Raw genomic sequence first — 25,625 nt, 5'->3', positions numbered from 1 at the left:
GCTCTAATTAGAAAACTAGCACCAGGCCTCTAGAAAATATAAGGTAAAATAAAAACAAACAAACCTGAAAACGAACAGCAACAACAAAACAAATAGCTAAAGAAAAGTCACAAGAAGTACATACAGATACAGACTCAGAGCACACACACACTGGCAAACAAAAATCCCATAAAAATACAAAATTGGCAACCATAATATGTAAACGAAAGGTACCTCTATCCTTTGAATGGAAAATATTTGACATTATTTTGGTGATAGGTATGCTCGCTGGTTAAGAAGTTTCCCCAAAAGTCAGTGATTATGTATGTTACTTGATTTTATTGTCATCCATTATTTCTGTATATCAGGCACTGAGTACTAGAGATGAATTTAGCAAAACTATTAAATTGCTAGAAAGGACCTTAATCAAGTTATAATATCACAGAAAAAAATCATTAGAGACTGAGATCAGTGAGACCAGATAGACTAAGATTAAAATATTTCCCCCTATTATTTGTCTTATTTAAAAGTTGAGATATTTTGGATCCTCATAATTTTGGTTTGTGGGTCTCTATGACATCTATCTTAAAGGACTGTGATAGGAAACATTGTTATCAGTAACCATGGAACTGGCACTCATTTTCCTAATAACATCAGGCCCTGTAGGATGAGAAAAAGAACTGGGGGCTCTGATGTTCTGTGTGAACCCGTAGCGTCTCTGGTTCTACAGCATCAAAGTGCTTAAAGGTGATGAAATTTTCCATGTTGGATTCAATATTCATTACTTTTTAAGCTTAAATTTAGCAGATACCTGTAAACAATGTCCTCAATTCAATGCAATTGCAAATAGTTTGGCTCAGAGTGAGACACTGGGTGGCTTTAGTTTTATATTTCTTGTACAGTGTGCTGCTATGCTTGGCTCTTTGTAGGTGGTAAGTTTGGTGTTGAGTTTTAGGTATGTTTTCTTTTCCAGAATTCTGAGGAATTTTTAGAGTGGAACCCAGGAATTAAGGTTATGATTCAGCTGTGAATACTTACCATATAATTTGTATGTTCAAAACCATTGGCTTACTGAATCCCTTCACCCCATTTTAAATGTGAGAACACTAAGATTCAAATCCATGATCAGTCTCTGCTGTAAGACCCTAGGCTGTCACCTACACAGTCATTGCTTTTGTTATCGCATTCCATAATTGATCAGAATAGTCTGTAGCATCCTGCACAGATGCTGACACTCCCTTCAGGTGGGACCTTGTTGTCAGGTTGGGGCAGCTACTTCCCTCACTCATCCACTTGATCTTAGAGCCAGGCTTCCCAGCAAGGATTACACACATTGACTCACATTCACTGAGTGTGAAGCAAAGGTCTCTTACTCCCTTTATTCTAGTTCAAGAAGGTAGAATAACATTAAAATGATTACGGTCATACCGATATTTGAAATCATGGGCATATATCACACAAGAGTGCTGTTGCTTTCCAAGTGACTCCTACCTGCCAGGCCCTGTTCTCAGACCTTTAAATGGACTTTAGTCTTCACCACATAGAGTAGCGTTCGGTATTACCCGAAGTTCACAAAAGAAGATAAGTTGGCCAAAGAAAAGTTAACCAACTTGAATGACACAGCTACTGAATGGTGGAGCCAGGGCCCAAGTCCAGGTGTTTGAATCTTTAAGGAAGGTGCCTTCTTAACTAGTGCACTCTACTGAATGTATACTATCTATTGCCTATTTGTTCCAGATGGGCAAGCAGAACTTCCAGGAGGGCAAGCAATTCATCTAAGGTTATAATGGATCCCATGTGAAGGACTAGTCCTTAGTCCTTTATCCAGTCTCTAGTCCGTAATATTCTTTAAATTTGACTACCGGTAGGTAGCATCCAAGAATCTCCAAATGCTTCAGATATTCCAAGAATCAGATATTTACTCGTCCAGCTTCTAAAATCAGAAGTGAGCTGGCAGGTGGGGCAGCTGGGTTTTATCAGCAGCTCCACTCATCAGGCGGCTTAGTTACTTTCATTACTGGTTTTTGTTTGCTTGCTCTTCCCTCCCTATGGCTTTAGGATTTGGCTGACGGCTGTCTGTACAGAGGGTACCAGGCTTCCAAGCCCTGCGAGATATATTCCAAAGGATGAGGTTCTTAGAGAAGAGTAAATGGGGGAAGAATTTAGATTTTAGAGCCAAGTGGGTAATTTTATCTTAAAGAGCATTTAGCTTGCCAGGTAAGGGGTCTGCCCCCAGGGTGTGTATTCCAGCACACTTAGAGATGGAGACATGACAGTGAAGACAAGCAAAGTGATTAGCCCAGCATCTTTGAATGTCCTTGCAGCTCAGAGTGAGGCCGCATGGTGTAGAAAGGTGTGAGGCAAGCATGTCATAATGAAATTGCTGACTGGAGACTCTACCAAGACTTCCTGCCTGTAGGAATCTGCTCAGTGCCAAGTGTCCTGTTTGGTTCTGAAGGTCTAGATATATTAGAATAGGCAGTTCATTGCCTTAATGTCCGAGAATGGCTAAATGTAAGCAGCAGAAATTTCTTTCTTAGGGTTCTTAGGATGGAAGTCCAAGATCAGTGTGCTAGTAGGTTTGGAGTCTGGACATCTTTGTTTCCAAGTGTTTTGCCTCTTCATCCTCCAGAAAGAACATACTCCTTGTTCTCACATGGAAGGAGGGAGAGGAGGGACCGGACTCATCACTTCAAACCTTTATAAAGGTGCTTTGTCCCTTCCTGAAGACTCAACTTATTCTCATACCGGCGATTACATTTCAATATAAGAATGTTTTGAAGAGTGTGTGCATATGCTTGTTTCTATTTTCAGACCATAGCAGAATGACGGAAAGTAAATAGAGTCAAACACAGTTTGGAGCAAGAAGCCATATAGTATAGTGGTTAAGAATCTTGATTTTGAAGTACGTTACATACATGTATGAAAAGGTTTCAATGAAAATATCATTTTGGGCAATGAATATCCATTAATTGAAACTATATGTTAAAAAACGATGAAAGAAAGATTCACAAGATACCATTTTCTCAGGTGAATTTTCTGACTTCAACTTTTTTTCCCACCCCAGACCAGGAACCATCACTCTGCAGGCACCCTCAGAAGCCATCAGAAGGCTATGGATGGAAGCCATGGATGGGAAAGAACCTGTAAGTTATCTCAGACACTGGAGTAGGGTTGAGAAGGGTGCGGAAGGAACCTCAGCAGCATAGGCCAGTGTCTAAGTGCCCTCTAGTGGTAGCAGTGGGGAAGTGGTCATAGGTTCTTCAGCAGATCCTGAATCTTAGAGCTAGAAGGAACTGGCACTTTCTCAACTCTTGTTTAATCCAACTTGAGTTCCAGACATGAGGGGCTTCTGTAGGCATTATATAGGACACCCTCAGGAGAGGGCACTACAGCTGACTGCTGTAATATCAGACTTTGTAGCTATTCCTACAAGTTTTTAAGAATGAAAACTAATCGTTTTCATAGTATAAAATTGATTTGTCCATAGAGAAGGGCAGGGAAATCAGGGTCATGGATTTAAGTAAGCCTCTGTTTAGTTTTCCTTTAAAGTGGTTTATCTAAATTTCTTGAACCACAAACTCAGCTTGTTCTCTTTCATGGGAGAGGAGATAAAAGCCGCTGTCATTCACCGTATAGGCAGATAGAGTGGAAAAGGGGCCTTTAGAGGAGTCAGAACTAGTTCTACATTTAGAACAACCAAAGTAGAAGTCATTAGAAGTTGGGTTTTGTTGGTTTTTTTTTTTTTGTGGCATTCCACATAACATGAGCTTTGTGGTGTTGGAGCTACAAATGCCTAGCCTTGGTTTTGCTTTTACATGGTGATGACTTAAGCAAGTTATTTTGCTGTCTGTCACTCAGTTTTCTTCTCAATGAAATGTTAAGGATTTCTGTTCTACATACCTTTCAGGATCACCCTGCACACACCAGAGTGCTATATTAGTTTTGGGTCCTCTTCTCTGGTTTGACAGATAACTGTAGAACTCCTACAGTCTTTGAAGACAGCATTACCTCCTGGCTCTCTCCAAGTGAAAAGCTAGCTTATGGTGAAGCATAGATTTTCCTCGTTTCCTCCATTCTCCGAGGAGTAAAGAAGCCTTTCAGTCAGTGTTAGTGAGATAGATGGGTAAAGGTGCCTGCCACCAAGCTTGGGACCTCAGGAGTCCAATTACCTAGAACCTATGTGGTGGAAGGAGGGAACTGACTCCCACAAGTTGTACTTTGACCATCACATGTGTTGTGACATGCACACCCCTCCCCTAACACAGATCAGAGTATGAGTGAAAGTAAAAGTGTAGTAGCCAGCTCTGAGATTGCATTTGGAGAAGTGGCGTGAGGTGTACTTCCTGGCAGCTTGAAGCTTGGCAAGCAAGAAACACAGCATTTCTATGTCCATCCCTGTCCTATACTTGGCTTCCCTCTTGCTTCTTGAATATCAGAATGTTAGAGGCTAATTGTGGAGAATGATACTAAAATATAGATCCTCTGAACATGCAGCCTTCCCAGCTTGGCTGTGACTGACTTCACTGAGCCTTTGTTTATGAAAGTCACAGCAAATGCTGCTCAATGAAGAAATGCCTCTTCCTGAAATAATTATGAGAACCTAGATATGCAATACTTTTTCTTTTGTAAAGGAGAGGCTAGGCTTGATTCTTCCAACCTTACCCAGCATTATCGTTTTATTAAATACCCAAACCACTGATCATATGAGCCATGTGTATGCTTTTACTTTAAGCGTATCAATTAACCATTTTACTATTAATGTGTACTATTTTGTAGTTTGTTAGCTTTTCTTTTTCTAATGTCTTAAGATACCTAATTAAGTTATTTACTCAAAATTGATCTGATTTTTTAATTTAGGTAATCAGAGATATAAACTTCCACTTAGGACTGTCTAACAGTGACCCATGTTTTGATGTATTGCATTTTAATTTCTATTAAATTTTAGGAAACTTTTGATTTTCCTTTTATTTCTTCATTGATGGTTTTATTATTAAATACTTGTTTAATCTCCATGAACTTGTATATTTTCTGTTATTTCTCTTGCTGTTGATATCTAGCTTTATGGCACTGTTTCTGAGTGAGCATTTCTTTGTATTTTAGTATGTGATCCTTTTCAAAGTGAATTTGATGTATAGTATGTATAGTCTGTAGAGTTTGGACGAGTGTTCTGTACATTTTTGTTGCATCTATGATGACATTTAGCTTCAATGTTTGTTACTCTTTGTTTTGTTTTTTTCAATTGTTCTTTATAATGGTGAGAGCAGGGTATTGAAAATTTTCACTATTACTGTGTTTGGATTTTTTTTAACCTAATGGTATTTGTTTTATAAAAGAGGATCTGCCTGTGTTCTGTATGTAATGTGCATATGGTTGGAATGGTTGGAATGGTATCAGCCATTTTACTATTAATGCCCATTACCTGGGTGTCCTTAAGAAGACCTATAGAATTCCTATAGAATAGTTTATTCAGAACATGGGGAGGGGAATTGAGGCAGTAGAGACAGAAAGAGTAAAAAAGTAGGGACTGGCAGGAGCACTTGGAGGTGGGGGAGGGGAATGGGGAGAGAGGTTAAAGAACAAGGGGACAGAGCAAGAGCAAAAGGCAAGAGAGCAAGAGCCACTTCCCTTTTTAAAATGTCTTTGCTCCTCTACATAAAACCCTGCCCTAAGCTTTACCTAAATAATGTCTAAGGTGCATCAGCTGCAGCTTCCAGCTGTGTGAACTGTGTGAACATCCAGTAAAACTTTTAGAGATTGTGTTTTCTAGGGGTCTGTGTAAAGATAACTCTGTTTCACCTCATTTTCTTGTTTTTTTTCAGGCCTAGCATCTCGGATGACTTTGATAGCCTGTTTAGGGAATGGGATTGAATCCTATTTGTCCTACTTATCTGTAGTGAGTCACAATAACCTAGTCTTCTTCGGTTTCTCTTCTTTTGTAGATCTACCACAGTCCTATAACAAAACAGGAAGAAAGTAAGTAATTCCAAGTTTTACTCTACGGACATCATTGCTGTCCCATTGACAGTAAACGCTGGTATTGATGACATGTACCATTCAAGCAAAGCTGTGTGTGAAACCTAGCCTTGATTTGAAATTGCATATGGATTGAACTAGAGAAGTTACTCCATTGAAACTAATGATATGAATGTTCCTGTTGATCTAGAGAAATACATTTTCCTCCTCCTTGTTCTAGACAAATAATCAAAATCCTGTGGACTTCCACAGTAGCATTTCCTATTTGGCGTTGCTTGCGTTTAGGGTAGATGTATAAAGGGCTAAGCCAAAGCACTTTGTGTTATAACAGTCTAAACCTAACCTGATAATGGCATCATTCAGTCTAATGGCTAGTGGAGATGTACACCTGACTCCCTGGTTCTCTCACTGAAGTTTCTTCCTGCGCCTCTTGAGTCTTGAGTAGAAACTGCATATTATGCAACGAACTGACTCTCCTTTCCTTTCCTCCAAACAGTGGAGCTGAATGAAGTGGGCTTCAAGTTTGTTAGGAAGTGCATCAATTTTATTGAGACCAAAGGTAAGATCGAAAACAACACCTTGAAAGTGTTGGATTTGCATCCTCCCCACACACACCTCTGCTTTACCCTAAGGAACCTTCTCTAAAGTAAGAATAGCATTTTTCTGATGCTCAGCACCCGTCATCAGGATGGCAGCTTTTTCTAAGGCTTGTGTTCACCACTCTAATTGCTGTTTGGGCTTGGGAGAATGGAACCTAAAAATGACACAGACTAAAGTCTCCTTCAATAGCCAATTTTATTCAGAGCCCCAGACAATTTATATTGTAAGGGTCAAGAAGAGTCATACAAGGAAAGTATACAACTGCAAGAACAAACCACATGTGGAGAATGACGTATTTCCATAGGAGTACCAGCTGTGATGAGTGCTCTGAAGTAAACTCCCTCCCATCCGGTATAGCTGCAATGGGCACAAAGACACCTTGTGAGAACAGTTCCATAGCTTTGAAGAAACAAAGGTCACATGACTCTTATCTTTTTCTTACAAGTACTCAGAACTTCCTCTTGCACAAGTTCATTCTTGAACTGTGTTCTCATAGCTTGTACACTGGACACAATTTTAAAGGTTTCATCCAGTTCTAAACTGGCTTCCATCATAGCGTTCCTCGTCCAACCATAGATGCAGAATTTGTGGTTTTCACTTTTAGAGACCAAAGCCTTGCAGTGATTTAGAATGCATTCCAAGTGAGCACCTACTGTTCCTCAAGTACTGACCTTTTTCCTGATAGTCCCATCTCAAACGACCAAGAACTCATCTTCTACCACATATCATTTTAATATCAGTTTAAAATTTGATGGGTTCAGATTTAAACTCAGGGATGTATAGAATTAGCACTTTTCTCTACTGACCATTGAATGACCTTGTTTCCTTTTGAGGCTATTTAGACTGTAGGTGGCTGTGGTGTGGGGATTGTGTGTTTTGTTTTTTAGATTTATTTATTTGTTTTATGTGAGTATACTGTACACTGTCTTAAGACACACCGGAAGAGGGTGTCAGATTCCATTTCAGATGGTTGTGAGCCACCATGTGGTTGCTGGGAATTGAACTCAGGACCTCTGGAAGAGCAATCGGTGCTCTTAACTGCTGAGCCATCTCTCCAGTCTAGGAATTGTGTTTTCCTTGAGGCCTTCCATTAGCCTTTCTCAGTGGAAAAGTGATCTTTTGCTTTACTTTTGCTATACTGGGATCCTCTCCTTTATATCATATCCTGAGAACAACTGGATAATTGCTATCACCTCTGTATATTTTATTTTAATTGCTAGCTCCCTTCCAACCCAGCTACCTGTTGTGGCTCCTTGAAGCACGTGCTTATTTACTATAGATTGTGTTCTTTTCCCTTCAGATTAACAGGGGATGGGGAAAATCAAATGGAACCATGACAGATTTTTGGATGCATGGTGATAACTGGAGGATTGGCCCTCTGTAACAGGGTGGTGGGAAAAGTAGGAGGGAGACAGAAGCCTCTCTGTTGTTTGTGTACAAGGGATCCCCTTTTCATCCTTGGAGACCTTGAATGCCAGAGCTATGCTAATAAAGATGACCTTGTTTTTCTTTCCTAGGGATCAAGACAGAAGGGTTGTACCGCACTGTGGGCAGTAATATCCAGGTTCAGAAGCTGCTCAATGCCTTTTTCGGTAACAAATTTACATTTATTTAAAAAAAATGGGATATGTTTATATAGAAACTAATGTGACTGAAAGGGAAAGAACACATTTTTTTTTTTCTGGAAGGTTGAAGAATATTTTAATAAGTCTTGTTTTGTAGCTCAGACTAGTCCTAAAAGTTTATACTCAAGTAATCATCCTGCCTCAACTTCCCAAGTAGCACCATACCTGGCCTGTAGGAAATTCAGAAATCGTTTCAGAGGTGAACCAAATATTTTACACACCTGAGTCAGAGAGCATCTTTCATTGATAAATGTCTGTCACCTCTCATGCTCTCGTCCTCTTCACTCTCAGGTCCAGGAAGGCTTCACTGCCTCCACTCTGCTCGAACTTCTTCGACCATGAAGATTGCATGCATGCGCACTTCCACCCAGTCCAAGTAGCACTCCCCAGTCTGTCTTCCTTGCTCCCTGGCTTGAACATATTCTCCTTCTGGGAACGACCTCCTTACTTGACTCCCATGATACAATACTCTCCTCATTCTCTTAGCTTTGTATTCTTTCATCAGTAACTCTTTCTGGATCCTCACCCTCTTGCCTTATAAGGTTTTAAAGGTATTTCCCAGAGTTCTATCTTTGATACTCTCACTTTTTACATTAATGTGTGATATTTATACTGGATATGGGTTGCATTTTCCTTTTAAACAGTATAACACACACACACACACACACACACACACACACAAAAGCACGTGCACATGCTTGTACATGCATATTTGTGTGCATGTGTGTGTCTTGAAATCTTTTTTGAATGCTGTTATGATTTATGGAATGTTTTATTTTCATGGAGTCAAAGACCACTGAGTTAGGATTGTTGTTGTTATATGTTTTGTGATTGTTTTTTGTAGGTTATCTATTCAAATTTCTTTGGAAGTTTGTTAGGCTAGATAATAAAGCATTCTCTACTGGCTTTGTTTAATCCTGATAGTAAGTTTTGATGTCTCTTATGTGCTCATTCTTACTGATTAGAACACAAATTTGGGGCTGCAAAGATGGCTCAGTGGGGAAAGCACTTACCATGCAAGCATGAGGACCCAAATCTGGTTCTCCAGAGCTCATAGAAGTCAAATAAGGTAAAAAGCAAGTATAATACCAGTGCACCTGTGGCAAAATGAATAGTGGAGACAGGAGAATTCCTGGGAGCTTGTGGGCCAGCCAACCTGAGGCAGGACACAGTGAAGCAGAGAGACTATCTCAAAAAGCTTAGTTTGTGAGGAATAGCACCTGAGAGGTGGGTATGCCGATCTCTACGTGGGAGCTGCGACACTCACAGTCCAATGCTCAGGCATGGACAAACAGGTACACAAAAGCAAACATATAAGTTATATACATACATAATATACAGACACATTCAAAAGACAACATAAATGTCTACTTGCTCTATCGTTTGACTTTATTTTCTTTTTTGGCCTGGCATTGTCATTTTATACAGGGCTTTGTATTTAACAGCTGACTCAAGAAGATCCTTAGGTTTTAGCCACTGCTTTGTCTACATAGCTCCTTTGTTACTGCACTGGGTACATTTTTCTTCTTGTAGTGTTGGGGATGGAACTCAGTGTGTCATACATTCTTTGAAGAATCTTCTTCCACTAAGGTCCATCCTCAGGCTGTGGCTTGGAACTTCTAGCTAGCTAAGCTTTCCAGAAGTTTGTGTTTTGTTCTTTTCAGTTGAGCAAGACTTTAGCTTGGGTTCTAACTCAATTTGTTATCCAAAAAGTGTTTTCAGATAGCAAGCTGTGGTGATTGTGAGGCTTTCCTTCCTTTGTCTAGCTCTCTGTCTGTTTTGTCAGCCATAGTCTTGCACTAGTAAGTCTTGTGCAAGTTGCCCTGTTATATCTGGGAATGAAAAATCCCTGTGTGTTCTGTATTAGCACTTACATGCTGAAATCTCAGAGTTTCCATTTCTAAATCTATGCATATGCTGCCAATTAAGCCTGGCCTTCTCAGCCTTACTTTGGTGCTGGCACACATGAGAGTATGTGCAGACTATCATCAGTGTGTCTATATAACACACTGGGGATATCCATGGCAGTAAGCTGTAAAGCTTAAGGGGTCAATACTAGACACTCTGTATAAGCTCTCTGTGTAGATGACCCATAGGTACATGCATTTTCAATGACTAACATGAAACTCGTGTTTTTTTTTGTTTTTTTTTTTTTTTTCCTTAGCAGCAAACCTGCTCAACTTCCTTTTGTGAGTGATGGTGAGGTATCTGAGAAGCTAATTTTAACCAAGTGGCAGAGAACAAATTGTGTAGAAAGCCAAGGCCTAGAAAAAGTGTATAGTTTTAATGTTTCCTTTAAATATGACAAAGGGGAATGGAGGAGACAGGTAAAATCCAGATTGTTGATCTTGTGACCTTGACAGGAAAGTTCTCCTGGTTATCCTGGTAGGCTCAGTGCCATCTATACAAGCTTTAATGTGGGAGAGGAATTCAGAAAAAAAAAATTATGAGCGGAGAGAGAGAGGGAGGGAGGGAGGGAAGGAAGGAAAGAGGGTACATGGGGATTTAGCCCAATGCTTCTGGAAGAAAAAAAGAGCTGAAAAAGAAACTGCAAAAGCCAAGGAATAAAGTTTCCTCTCAGACGAGATGTAGCATTTTAGCAATTCCTGTTAGCTCCATTTACTTACTCTGTTTTTAGGAGACCTTTTCTACTTAAATTGTTGACTTTATTCCCATGGGCTCTCATTATAACTATTAGTTATGATTTTTTTCCACAGCATAATGTTGGTAAAACTATTCTAGTCTTAAATCAATTTCCTTATGTAATCGGCTAAACTGTCTGAAATTATTGGGATGTAGAGCAACCATTATACTCTCTTTTAATAGTCCGCTGACCCTAATCATTGCTTCATGAAAATGAAAATGTCATTCTGCTTTCTTCTCCATAGAATAGGAAATACATGGGTGGCTGGGCAGAGCCTTGCAGTGAGCTTTGCTCCAACACAGTGTATAAACATATATTTGCATGTCATAAATTTAAAAGAATTTTCAATAATGCATAATGGGACCATTTTGCCCCCTACTGGGTACCAACTTAGGCCTGGAAAAAAGTCAATGCTGATTATTTTATAACAGTTGGTTTCCTGGCAACTGGAACTCCACAGAATGGTATATTGTTCTGTAATCAGAATCTAGGATTGACATTCCATCATAGGACTCTGTCCTGGGAAAATGGATGTGCCCCATGGTGTTCCCCCTCTGTGAACCGGACTTAAATCAGTGGAATCATCTAGCTTAAATATTGGAATAGGGAAAGAAATGTTTCTTGAGGGTAAGAGAGATTGAATTACACCATTCGTTAGACATGTTTGAAACATCTTGGAGTTGCCAGGGCATAGACTAATTTCAAACTTTGTGATAGAAGAGAATTAGCAATTGTCGGTGTAGCTACAATGAACTTGGAGCTTCATTTTCTGTAAGGGACAGGAAGAAACTGGATTCTGATGCCTGTGAATGAGTTATGACAGAGGCAGTAACAGGAAAAACTGGCCAATGTGACATAAAGCAAAGATGCCCTCCCTCCCTGCAGCCTCCTCATCTATCCCACAGCTAGAGAGTGCTACTTGTCAGCATGGATCTTCCCAGTTCAGTTCATGTAACCAAGAAAATCTCTCACAGATGTATCCAAAAGCTTGCCTCTTAGTTGATTCTAGATCTTCTTTGTGCTCTTAGAAAACACTTCTCAGAAGATTTAACCTCAGGGATGCTGGTCTCTTAATCACCACTAATTTCTTAGCTCCAGCTGACCATCATCAATTGTCCCAGTAGTCTCCTTCTCCTCTTGACTCTATAGCCAAAGCCACATGACTGAAGTTGCAGACTTCTGCTGCTTGCTGGGGCTGGAACATGCCCCCCATACTATTACAAGCCTTCTGTTTCCCAACTCCCTCACTGCCTAAGCTTGGGTGTCCTGAAACTGACTCTGTAGAATTGACCTTGAACTCAGATTTGCTTGGCCCTGTTTCCTGAATACTGGGATTAAAGGCATGTAACACCAGGCCTGAACTTAATATTTACTCTAATTGTAACTTGCTCTATACCAGGCCGTCTTTGAACCCAGAGACCTGCTTGCTTCTCTCTCCTGAGATTAAAAATGTGTATCACCATGTTTGGACCTAAGTTTAGCTGTTCTGAGATCAGTATGGCCTTAATTTGCTGTCTCCTTGAACATAGGATTCAGCTTCATTTTACTTCCTGGTGCCCCTTTATTGTTTGAACCATATATTTTATATTTGTCCTTTCTCAGCTTGCTCCTTTTTATTAAAATGCTCTTCATAAGACTAAACCAGAGAGCAAAGTCTCTCCTAGGCCATTTTTTTGAGATTCCCTTTGTCAATGGATTAATATCAGTCTCATTAGCTTAGGTTCAGGTAGACTCTTCAGACAAGGGCAAATAGCCACATTCTTCAGCAAAATACCATAAAAACAGTCTCTAGGCCACATACTAACATTTTCTCCCTTGAAACCTCTTGGGCCAGCAGGCCTATACAGTCCAAATCACCCTCAGCACCATGGTCTTCCATATTCCTACTAAGATGGCTTATTAAGCCCCACTTAAAGCATTCCATAGCTTCCCAAATCCAAAATTCCAAAGTCTACATTCCTCCAAACAAAAGCATAGTCAGACCTATCACAGCAGTACCCCAGTCCCAGTACCAACTTTTGTCTTAGTTAGGGTTTTATTGCTGTGAACAGACACCATGACCAAGGCAAGTCTTATAAAGAATAACATTTAATTAGGGCTGGCTTACAGGTTCAGAGGTTCAGTCCAGTATCATCAAGGAGGGAACATGGCGGCATCCAGCCAGGATGGTGCAGGAAGAACTGATAGTTCTACATCTTCATCTGAATGCTACTAGGAGCAGACTGTCCTCAGCTAGGAGGAGGGTCTTAAAGCCCATGCCCACAGTGACACACTTCCTTCAATAAGGCCATACCTCCTAATAATGCCACTTCCTGGGCCAAGAGTATTCAGACCATGACAACATCTCTTATTTGCTCGTCTCATTTGCTTGCTAGATGCATGTGGCTTCCTTGCACATAAACTGTTCTTTCCTGATTAGTTCAGGGTTCATTCTTTTTCCAACCGTCATTCAGATTTCTGTTTTTTTTTTTAATTATTTTATGCTATGGTATCCCTTTAGTGGAGCAATTGCCACCTTAGATCAAGAAAAAATATGTCATGTATAAAGTCAGACAGTTTTGTTATTCCTCTCTCTCTCTCTCTCTCTCTCTCTCCCTCTCTCTCTCTCTCTCTCTCTCTCTCTCTCTCTATATATATATATATATATATATATATATATGTATGTCTACTTGGGAATTCTGCTAGTAACTAAAGTTCTCTTTTGATATTATAAGGGAAGGAAAATATTTTTTATCATACTGTTCATAGGTTCTTATTTGGAATAGACATCTTTGACTATAAAAAAGGCAGAAGTTAATGGCCATGCATGTTTCATATATATAGGAGTGACATCCAGGAAGTGAGTAGCTGTCAAAGACTTTGTTTTTAGTTAAAGTCTATATAACATCTTCAACAATTTACAGCAAAATGACAAGGCAGAAAGAAAGGACTTTGAGATTAGAGACAGCAGCTTGTGACAAGGCAACTACCTAACCAAGGCCTGTTGGTAGACCTTGTTCATTCCTCTGGCACTATGTTCCGGCTGACAAGGTCTAAGCAGTGGCCAGGCAGTGGTTGCCCTTTATTTTCTTTGGTAGAGTGGGTGATGTGGGATTCCTTTTCCCTGTAAATCTGTGCCCTGCTTTTAATCATGCAGTGGGGGTATAGGACCTTGCTGCAGTATCTGCTACTTTTTCTTTTTTCTTTTATTTTTTTGCTAGGGTTTGAACCCATGGTCTCACACTTGCTAGACAAATGCTCTATCTATGTTCTTCCCTCCCCCCCAGGTCTCCTTGCTTGTCTTAATTGCTTTCAGTTGTTCAATGCTTCTCATTTAGAATGGCATATTCTATTTTTCAGTAGCACAGTAGATTCTGAAGTGAAAGCTAACTTTACTTTTCATGTGTGTGTGATGTGTTTAAGTGTGTGCATGTGTGTGTGTGTGTGCTAGCGTGCTTGCCTGTGCAAATGCTCATAGAGAGGCCAGAGACTGACCAGAGAATCTTCCTCTCTACCTTATTCACTTAGGATTTAGTTATTTTATGTATATGTGTGCCCGAGTCTCTGTATGCATACTATACACATATGGGTGCACGTGGACTCCAAGTGAGGGGTCTGATCCCCTGGATCTGGAGTTACAGGTAGTTCTGAACTTCATGATATGACGCTGGGAATTGAACCCAAGTCTTCTGCAGGAATAGCAAGTGCTCTTAACCACTAATTTGTCTCTCCCTTTCCATTATTATTGAGAAAGGATCTCACAGGGGACTTGGAGGTCACTGTGCTGCTTAAATTGACTAGCTAGAGATTCCAAGGATATGCTAGTACCTCCTGCAATGTCCAGTGCTGAGTTTTCAGACACATGCTGCCATGCCCACCCTTTTACCATGAATGTTGGAGATCCAAACTCGATTTTTATGTTTGCACAGCAAGGGCATTTTCCACTGAATTATCTCCATAGCTACCCCTATAACCTCATTTAAAACAACACAGTTAAGCACTTCTTTTTCACTAATATTTTTTGTACTTTTCTCTCTTTCTATTATTGTGAATGTCCTAGTGTAATATAAACATTTGGAGGTTTATCTGCACTGTTTCACCAGGGAAAGGCAGTTTGTCAAGAAAAGAGATGAACTCTTAATCTTGCTTGCAAACCACACATGCACTCATATTTTTGGTGTGCAGAATTTTTATGTAATGGATTATGACTATGGACAATTATATTCTCCACTACTCTCTGAAATACTTAGAAAATTCTCAATTTGAGTCAAACTATTGCCGTCAAATTACTTGAATGATCTTTGGAAGTTCTTCATAAACAGGAGATGAAGCAAAACTTTTAAGGCAAGGTCTCTGTTTTTAGCATTAACTCCAGTTTTGTCAAGGAGGCCTGTAGGCTAGCCTATTACCTTATATAGTTTTCTTTAAAATGCCATGTATGTGCTGGTATCTCTGCCTGCCTTGTAAATACTAACTGCTTATACCTCTTAGATTTTGAATAAGTCAAATAAAAATCTTTCCTGTCCTATGTGGAATGCCTTTGCATTCTCTCTCACTCCCCCCTCCCTTATTTCTCCCTGCACCACCTTTCATACTCTTCTTATTCACTGTTTCTTTTTTCCATAGTGTCCAAGACCAGCTCAGTCAAACAACAGGTTCCCCAGGGCAGGAGCGAGGATTGAAAGAAAAATGAGACAGTCAAAATTGTAATATGACTTTGCCAGTCTTGAGGCTAAAGTGAACCCTTCTTTATTTGGTCCTCTTTTAAACCACTTTAATTACACGCAGAAAGATAACATCAGTTCTGAATCAAGGAACAAGCAAATTAATAATCAAAAATCCTGTAAATATCTTTCTGGAGGCCAAGTGTGAAGATCACAGACAAAAGGGGATCCCAAGAGACAAAGAGACTCAGAACCTGCCCAGAGCTACAGTTCTAAGTGTTCTATCCTGAGCTTCAAATGCAAATGATCTTAATCCAGGCCAGTTTCCTGAGTATAGGACCAGAGTCAGATTCCTGCCTTGACCAGCTTCAGATTGTCCTGCTGAAGTAAAAAAAAAAAAAAAAAAAATCCCTCTGGCAACTGTCCAGTGGCACCAAAAATGCTCTCCACACCATAGCTACACCATTTCCCTGTAGTCTCTTGCCTCAGCGGTCTTTCTATGATCCTCCAGTCCTAGGGCTATGGCCAGTTCAGTGTGTATTTGTTGTTGTAAGTGTGGTGGTGCTCCTGAACATAGGAATGTGCCACCCTATAGAAGGAAACTAATGCAAACCTTGCAATTTAGTCCTAAGATTTTATCAAACAGTAATCACTAGTACAGTCCTGTCTGTTCTTCATTCTATAATGCCCATGGTGCACCTATTAACCTTATGGTTACACACCTGCTGGCTGAAGATTCTCCCACTTACTCAGTCTGACAGTTGAATTACTTCCTGCCTGGATAAATTACCTGCTTTAAAGGCTCCAGCCATCAGGCTTCTGATTTGGGTTCTAAATAGGTGACTTTGTGAACTCCATAGGTTTGTTTTCAGAACTGTATTCCTAAAAAAAAAAAAAAAAAAAAAAAAAAAAAAAAAAAAAAAAAAAAAAAAAAGGTGAAGACCTTTACCAGATTTTGCAAGTCAAAATACAGGTCTTTCATTTCAATTAAAATTCTAATTAAACAGACTTACAGATGTGTGACAAAAGCTACTGTTTCTTGAAATTCAAATTAACTGGTCATTCTAAAGTTTTCTATAGGATTTTCTTGGTCAAAAAATTTTTCTATTTAAGGTAACAGCAATGTGAAGCCCCATAGGTATTTTATGAATTAGATTTGCATCCTGATAACTTGGTGATCCCTAACTAAAATAGACTGCTAATCAAAATGAATCCAGGTTTTTATTTAAAGCACAGAGTAAATCCACTACCATGTAAATCCACTGTCCCTGTAACCTCTTAGAAAGGGGAAATCAAAGGTTGGGGGCACATATTTATAGTACTTTTGCAATCTGGTTTCAGCATGTCTTTGTTGGGAACTGAATGCTTAAAATTGGATAAAGTTAATGATCTGATATTTATATTAACATTATATCACAGCTTGTGACTTATGTCTTCAAGGGCTTTAAAAGAAACTTTGAAAAGTAAATGGGCATTTGACAAGCTCGTTTTCAAGCTATTCTAAGAAGTCACTGTTTAGCCAGATGAGAGCTACTTGATAGCTTGTTGTTCAGATAAATGGATTTCCAGGAAGTTTCTGAAATGAAGCTGTTTGCAACTTCCATGTACTGGCGGGAATTTCCTGGAATAGTAATTCAAGTTAATGCAGAGAATTAAACCATAAACTCTTACTATTCAAGACTTTAAATTATATGGTTGCCTTTAGTTTCAGTTTTTATTCCTTAGTGCTTATTTTTCAGCCTGAGATGCCTTTCAGACTTTTTACTTGAATGTAGTTTTAGTCTCACTAATTTTCTATGGTGTCTTTAATCCAGAAGTATCTAACACTTTCATTTATTAAGTAAGTAATCCACCCAGCTTATCAACTATGCATGTTCTTGAAACTTAGTAGCCCTTTCATTTTATTTTAAGATAGGAAAAATAATGTTTAGGTTACCAATAAATTAGCATAGCATCTTTGAAGAAAATATAAGTCTGTTTTATGGTCAACAGACAAGATCATCTGGCTGTGCCTATATATTAAAATTTCCCATAGAATTAATCAAGCCACCACTGAGAGGTATCTACTTTTTAAAAATTTTGCCTTTTACTTTGAATTGTGGTAATGCATATGTAATAAAATTGTTTGTATTAACTAGTGTTCTGCATTGATAAATATAACCACATTACTGTGCAGCGAATATCTAGAGCTTTTAAAATTTTACACAACCAATTAAGGAACAACCTTCCATATTTACTTTCCCTTAACTCCTGGAAGGTGCTAGTATACTTTGTTTGTAAATTTGACTTCCAAAGAGTAAGGGGACCTCATATGTGTGGAACACTTAATACCAGTTTGTGTATTAGTAGCTTCTTTTACCTGGTATAATCTAGTGAAGTCATTTATATTGTATTATGTATCTAAAATTTTAGACCTTTTAAATGTTGAATAATAATTCACTATCTGTGTAATATGTTCCACATGCTGAATGTTTATTCATCTGTTGATAGACAGTTGATTCAACCTTTTAACTGTTATGAATAATGGTGATATAAAAATAGATATATAAAGATCCATCCCATCAAGATTCTACTTTTATTTGAGTAAATATGCAGATATGGAATTGCTGAATCCTATGGTAATTCTATTTGTGTGTGTGTGTGTGTGTGTGTGTGTGTTTGAGAAACTATAGCATCTCTGCTTTATTTCTTTTTTAAGAGTTTCTTTCTTTTTTTTTTAATGCATGTGGGTGTTTTGTCTTTATATATATATATATTAACTGTATGTATGCAGTGCTTGAAGAGGCCAGAAGAGGGTGGTGGAACCCCAAGAACTGGAGTTACAGACAATTGTAAGCTAATATGTGATATTCACTTTTGTTGCTAATTTTGTTAGTTATGAATCCTAATGTAAATATATATTTTCTGATGGTCTTGTGTGATCCTCTGTGAAAGTATTGCTTCCTACAGGTTGAAAACCACTGAGCTAAAGGATATGAGAGAGTATCTTATTGAGATTTTAAAACTGTATATGCAAATGCTGGCTTTGAGCACCCAGTTCTTTTTTTGTCTTTGCCTCCCAACATTTTTCTTCTTTTCATTAGTTATATGGGTGTCTGTCGTAGACCAATCCATTTTGAGTTCATTTTAGACAATGTATTGGACAAGTCCAGCTTTATTCTTTTGTTTGTAGATAGTGTCATTTGTTAAAATCACTGTCTTTTCCACCTCCCCCCCCCCAAATGGTCCTGATACCCTTGTTAAAATCATTTCAGTATACTTGTGAGAGTTTCTTTTGAATTATGTTTTATTATATTGTTGTGCATGCACACTATTTTGATTCTTCTAGCTTTGTTAAAGACAAGATGCACTGGATAATTAAAAGGATACTCTTGTTCTCATATTGCATCAGGGGAAGTTTTCATTGTTGAGGAATTTCTCAAGAAGAAGTAAATTTGAGATTTTATAGAGGCAGGCAATCAAGGGAGTCATTGTGAGGTTTATATGAGTCATGAAGAAGGTTGGACATGTCTCCTATATGGAAGGGTGGGGTGATTCTTTGAAATTATTTGTTTTTCAGAACACAAAGGCAAGGGGGATCTCCCAAACATTTTGAATGTTTCCTTGGGACACAGGGTTCAGGCAAAGTTCAACAAATTGCTATATTGAAGTAAACTTTCTTTGCTTTGCCTGAATGTTGAACATAAAGTAACAGTGATTTGTTGTTGTTTTTCTATTTAGATGTTTAAATAGGGAAAGAATCCTGTTTTGATTAAAGAGTTACATTTCTTTTTTTAGTTGCTCAACAACCCATTTTTCCAATTAAATACATTGTAAACTCTCTGTGCTCAGATTATTCCTAGCTTTCCAAAACAATACTGTGTGACTCAGAATAGACTTTAAAAGACGTATTTAAAAATCATATTTATTAAGTTTACAATATAAAACTTGTGCCCAAAACTACAGTTTTACAGTTGAAAATTCTTATATACAATGATCTCTTAGCCTTACTTCTTTATCCTAGAAGAGAGTTTAATAGCTAGTTGTCTGATCAGATGTCTCAGTCACAGGAAACTCATTTGTACTGGCACATGACCCATGGCTCTTGTCTGTCCAGTTCATTCCTGTTAGCATAACCACTCTCTAAGGGATCCTTAACTGGATTAAAGTTAAGTATGGGTGTGTCAGTCATTCTGGTGAAACGAAGAGGCATCTGAGTATAAACCATGAAATAAGAAAACAATCCTGAGATAAAGTGGGTACCAGGGGGAGGGGGTTGTCTCATTGACTGTAGGGGCAATTTGTTTAAACTTCAGACAAAAGTCACTTTGGCCTATAGGATGACGTTTTCATTTGGGTCCAGAGAAATAGTCAAGCAGGTTTTCTATAGAGACTTTTAAATGATGGGTTTATAGCAACCAGGTACAAATTCCATTTGGTTTCAGTGTAGGAGGAAGATTGACACTGGCGTATAAGAGCAGTCTGTGCAGGGCATAGAAGGAAGGGGTAGGTCATGCCTGGTATGCCGTAGGAATATAGGTAGCTGGACCACCATACTGAGGAACTTGGTAGACACAGAGAACTGGAAGTTATGTTGAAGGAAAAGTACTAATCCCCGCTTCAAGTATATGAAGGTGAAATGTTCAAAATAGAATCTGAGACAACATAGTTATAAGAATTTATTATAAAGTTATGAGACTATTAAAATACCATTGTTATGAATGTTCTAGTACACATCATTAAATAAACATGTCTTCTGTTTTTTGAGACAGGGGTTCTCTGTGTAGCCCTGGCTGTCCTAGAACTCACTCTGTAGACCAGGCTGGCCTCAAACTCAGAGGTCTGCCTGCCTCTGGCCACTGAGTGGTGGGATTAAGGGCCTGTGCCACTCAAGAGTGCCTGGTTAAGTAAGTGAACATGTTCATGGATGTCTGCTGCTAATTCACTTAGAAGTACAATTGCTGGTTCATACAACATTTATGTGTTTAGGTTTAGAAGCAATCTTTTATTGAGATTTATTTTACAGATCATGAAACTACTGATTTGAAATATACAATTGAAAGTTTTTCATTAATACCACTAAGAAATCTACTCATTCTATAATCCTGTTGTAGAAAATTTCCATAACCCCATTAATATCTGCCCCCAGTGTTCTACTTACTTTCTGGTCGTGTGCTTACCTTTTCAGAATATCCACAAAATTGATCTTTCTATGGCCTCTTTCACTTAGCATGCTGTTTTCTAAGACATCAGTGATAATCTCATGTTCCCCTAGTTCTTCCCTTTCTGTTGCTGAACAGAATTCTCTGGTCTAGGTTGCTGCACATTGTTTCTCTGTTCCCTGGTTAGTGATCATTTGAACTGTTTCCAGTTTGGGACTATTTTGAATAAATGTTTGTGTCTTAGTTGTGGTGTGGGCGTATATCTTTATTTCTATCGGATAGATAACTGAGGGCGAAATTACTGGGTTGAATAGTTAATTGATGTTTTAGCTTTGTAAGAAGATACAAAACTGTGTTCTAAAGTAGTTGCACTGGTCACTGTTTCTACCACTGCTGCCTTAGGGTTCTTGTTTCTTCACATCTTCACCAATATTTACTATTGTCTGTCATAGATTTGTAAGAATTTACAAGAGTCTGAAGTGCTATTCTACCATGGCTTTAATTTGCCTTTGTGACTAATAGTGCTGAGCATTGTTCATGGGTTCTTTAGCCATTTGTGTAACTTATTTGATGAATGCCTGATCGTATATTTTTCTTTTTTATATTTATTAATCATTTTATTTGTTTATATTTTAAATAATATCCCCCTGCCCAGTTACCCCTCCACAACCGCCCCCATCCCATGTCCCCTCTCCCCCATCCCCTTGCCTCTATGAGCGTGCTCCTCCACCCATTTACCCACTCCTGCATTGCCACTCTAACATCCCCCTACACTGGGGTATCAAGCCTCCCTCCCTTCCTATTGGTATCAGATAAGGCCATCCTCTGTTACATATGTCTCTGAAGTCCTGGCTCCCTACAAGTGTACTTTTTTATTGGTGGGTCTGGGAGCTCTGGGTGGTCTGGTTAGTTGATATTGTTCTTCCTATGGGGTTGCAACCTCCTTCAGCTCTTCCAGTCCTTCTAGCTCTTCCATTGGGGTCCCTGTTCTCAGACTAATGGTTGGTTGGCTGCATGCATCTGTATCTGTATCAGTCAGGCTCTGGCAGAACCTCCCAGGAGACAGCTATTCCAGGCCCCTGTCAGCAAGTGTTTCTTGGTTTCAGCAATAGTGTCTGGGTTTGGTTTCTTCAGATGGGATGGATCCCCAGGTGGGGAAGTCTTTGGATGGCCTTTCCTTCATTCTCTGCTCCATTTTTTTTTGTCCCTGTCTTTCCTTTGGACAGGAACATTTCTGGTTTAAAAATTTCGAGATGTGTGGGTGGCCCCATCCCTCAACTGGGACCATGCCTATCTAATGGATATAGTCTCTACAGGTTGTTATCTCTCATTTGTTGGGTATTTTGGATAAAGTCTTCTCTTCTCCATTGGATTCTGGGAGTCTCTTGCTTCCCTGGAATCTGGGACTTTCTAGTGGCTACCCCATATATTTTGAACACTTTTTTCATTGAGCTATCAGCCTTCTGATACGAATTGTTTTTTAAAATCAGATTAGTATTCCCTAATCTGTTGTTACAAATTTTTAATTAAAATATAATTGCATCATTTTCTTCCCTCCAACCTATCTCATTCCCCCAGCTCTCAAAACCTCTTTCTTCTTTGATTATTATTGTTACACATATAAATATAGCCTGCTGAGTCTGTTTACTCTTGCTTGTAATCATATGGTCTCAAGGCTGACCACTTGGCATCGGATAACTCCCTATGAGATCCATCCCTTGGGAAGACTCTTTCTTCCTGTTTCAGCCATCACTATTTACCTGTAGTTCTTTGTCTACTAACAACCTTGAGAGATTTCCCTCCTTCCATGATAGCATGTCTAGATGTTATAATTGTTCAGGTCCTGGTTAGGCAGCCATATTGTTGAGATACCATGGTTGTAGCATCCCTGCCATTTCTAGTACATATAATCATACAGCATACTTCTTGTTCCTCTGACTTTTATAATCTTACCATCCCCTTTTCTACTGTTACCTGAGCCTTAGGTGCAGTAGTTATGTTGTAGCTATGTTCAGTGGTACCAAACACCACATCACAAGTTGATCTGTGCAATTTGGCCAGTTGTGGCATTTTGTGACTGTTCACTGCTGCAAACAGAAGCTCCTTTGATTAGAAGTGAGAGCTTTACTTATCTGTGGGTATAAGGAAAGTATTCTAATTGACATTGTGGTTTATGATAGTCTAGTAAAGTGCCAATAATAGATTTGTCACTACTACCACCCACTACCCTTCATCTATCCTATCTTAGTGACTTGAGTTTGCATTGAAAATACTTTACTGATGAGGTTATACATTATTCCTTGAGAATTTTTTTCTTGAACGATGAATCTCCAGAGCCTTTCAGCTCTCTGCTCACTCCTTTGATGCACTAGGACCCTCTCTCCAGTCAAGGGGTGTTTTGCACATTTCCTGGCTCACCTTGCAATCAAGAAGCCAGGCTGCTTTTGATATGTTCATAAAGAAAGAAGTACCACTTAACTTAATTTCTTGTATTTGTTTGATTTTAGCTCTAGATATAATTTGTATATGGCATGTGTTGAAGGTCCAGGTTCTCCCCCCACTCCCCACCAAATGCTGATTATTGGACCCAGGAATTATTAGTATAGGATGCTAGGCAATTACTCTGACACTGAGTTATAGCACCCAGGTGTTTGGTTTATTTTCCTTTATTTTGGGGGACAGAATTTTGCCATGTAACCCTGTTCCAAAACTCCCAGTCTTGCTGCCTCAGACTCCCAAGGGCCAGGATTATATGTATTTGCCACCACAACTAGCTTGAAGGCTTTTTAAAAAATTAAGTGATCAAATTGTTTCAGAAGCATAATACTATCAGACTTTCTCTACTGATTTTACCTCTGGGAAAAATTTAATTAGTTACAAATGTAAGAATTTTTTCTAGCCTCTCAGTTCCACTCTCTGATTTGTATATTTGTCTCTACATAAAAAGTTGTAGAAATCAGGAAATGAAAGTCCTTTTATTTTCTTTTCTACCTTAGCAAAACTGGTTTTACTGTTGCAGGTGTTCTGCATTTCTGTTTAACTTAATGTTCTTGTCAATTGCTATAAAACAGGCTGTTAGAATTTTTATGGGAATTGTATTGGATATGCAAATTAATATTGGGGAAAATTACCATCTTGACCCTTTCAAATGAATTGAGAACTCATTTAATTTCCTTTTAGTTTTCTGTATACAAAAAGTTTTACTCTGAAATATCTTTCTTTTTATTATATAATGCACAAAGTTCTGTATTAATTCCTTTTAATATTATTTATTTGTCATGTATAGAAATGCAATTGTGTTTGTTCAGTGTTAAGCATTTAACAGTGGGTGTTTTACATGTCAGGCAAGTACTCATTGACTGATTATAAACCTCCTAACAATTGAGTTTTATGTATTGACCTCGTGTCCCATAATCTTACTGAACTCATATATTAGGTCTGATAATTTCTGTAAGAAGAGTTTTTAGGATTATCTATGTATAAAACTATGTCATTAGGAAAAAATTACTAGGGAGTGATAGCGCAGTGATCAAGAGTGCACACAAACCTAAGGGATGGACTTTAGATTCCAGTATCTATGTAATAAGCTGGAGATCTTTACAAATGATTTTAACCTCAGCACTAAGTGGGGCTGGAGCAGAGACAGGAGGATCACCTTACTGGATTCCAGCTTAGTTGAAAAGGTGTGAGGTCAGGGTCAGGGAGAAATTTTTCTCAAATGAATACATGAACAGTGATAAACCATGGCACCTTCTTTTGTCCTTTGTGCATGCACTTGTGCATACATGAGTGCAGACATTTAAGTAGGCACCTATAAACGTGTATACATACATAAAATGCTTTAAAAAGAAAATAAAACAATGGGCAATGTGATGGTTTGCATATGCTTGGTGCAGGGAGTGTCACTATTAGAAGGCCTTTTTGGAAGAAGTGTGTCACTCTGGAGGTAGGCTTGGAGACACTCCTCCTAGCTGCCTGAGGATGCTCAGTCTGTTCCTGGCTTCCTTTGGATGGAGATGTAGAACTCTCAGCTCCTCCTGCATCATGCCTGCCTGGATGCTGCCATGCTCTCACCTTGATGATACTGGACTGAACCTCTGAATCTGTAAGCCAGTCCCAATCAAATGTTGTCCTGTATAAAATTTGCATTGGTCATGGTGTCTGTTCAGAGCAATAAAACCCTAACTAAGACAGACAATTAAAATAGAAAAAAACTGGGCATCTTTATCTTTTCTTCACTCTTAGAAAACATTTCTTCTTTCTTATGTCATTTATTAGGTGAGAAAGTTCTCTCCTAACTGACATCTGTTAGTATTTTTTTATTATAAACCGACATTGAATTATGTCAAGTGGATTGCTGGTATTATGGTTTTGTCATTTATTTTATGAATATGCTTTATTATATTATTGAATTTTCAGATATTAAACCAGTCTTGTATAGCTGGATAAATCCTAGGTGGCTACATTATAGTCCTTTATATGTTTTGGATTTATTTCCTGATATTTTGCTGCAAACACTTGCATTTATATTATATTAAATTTTGCTCTATACTTCTTAGTGGTGGTAATATCTTGGCTTTGCTATGATGCTGTCTTTGTAGAGTGAGTTGACAAGGAGTATGTATCCTGTTGTTTAGAATGACTTGATTATTGGCATTGACTTTTTTAACAATAAAATACACTAATGAAAATTTCGGGGCCTGGACTTTTCCTCATGGCAAGATATGAAATGGCTAATTAAAATTTTTCTAGGGCTCATTAAACTCTGTGTCTTTATATGTTTTAGTATCATTCTTTTTAGGATTTTTCCATCTTGTTGGAATATAATTCATTGGTGTGTATTTGTTCATAATATTTTATAATCATTGATTCTTCTAAATTATTAGTGTATACATTTCATAGATTTATTTTTATTTATGTATGTCTGCCACATGTGTGGGTACCCACAGAGACCCAAAGAGGGTATCATATACTATTCAATATCCTCTTACCTTGTTTTTCTGTTTGTGGCTTTGAT

The 25,625-nt window shown here is 38.6% G+C and overlaps 1 protein-coding gene across 4 annotated transcripts in view; it reads left to right on the top strand.

Moving 5' to 3' along the window:
- Positions 1–25,625, top strand: part of OPHN1 (oligophrenin 1) — a 287,931-nt gene that overhangs the window by 165,920 nt on the left and 96,386 nt on the right. For all 4 annotated transcript variants that reach the window (XM_080909908.1, XM_080909906.1, XM_080909905.1 and 1 more), the window contains 4 exons: positions 3,047–3,125; positions 5,922–5,955; positions 6,452–6,514; positions 8,073–8,147. In XM_080909908.1, coding sequence (XP_080766034.1) covers positions 3,047–3,125; positions 5,922–5,955; positions 6,452–6,514; positions 8,073–8,147 — 251 coding nt within the window. The remainder of the gene's footprint in view (positions 1–3,046; positions 3,126–5,921; positions 5,956–6,451; positions 6,515–8,072; positions 8,148–25,625) is intronic.

The sequence above is a fragment of the Micromys minutus genome (genome assembly GCF_963924665.1).
Source record: "Micromys minutus genome assembly, chromosome: X".
In the NCBI taxonomy this organism is placed as follows: domain Eukaryota; kingdom Metazoa; phylum Chordata; class Mammalia; order Rodentia; family Muridae; genus Micromys; species Micromys minutus.
The sequence above is the reverse complement of the archived record's forward strand: the minus strand, read 5'-3'. Positions and strand labels throughout refer to the sequence as shown.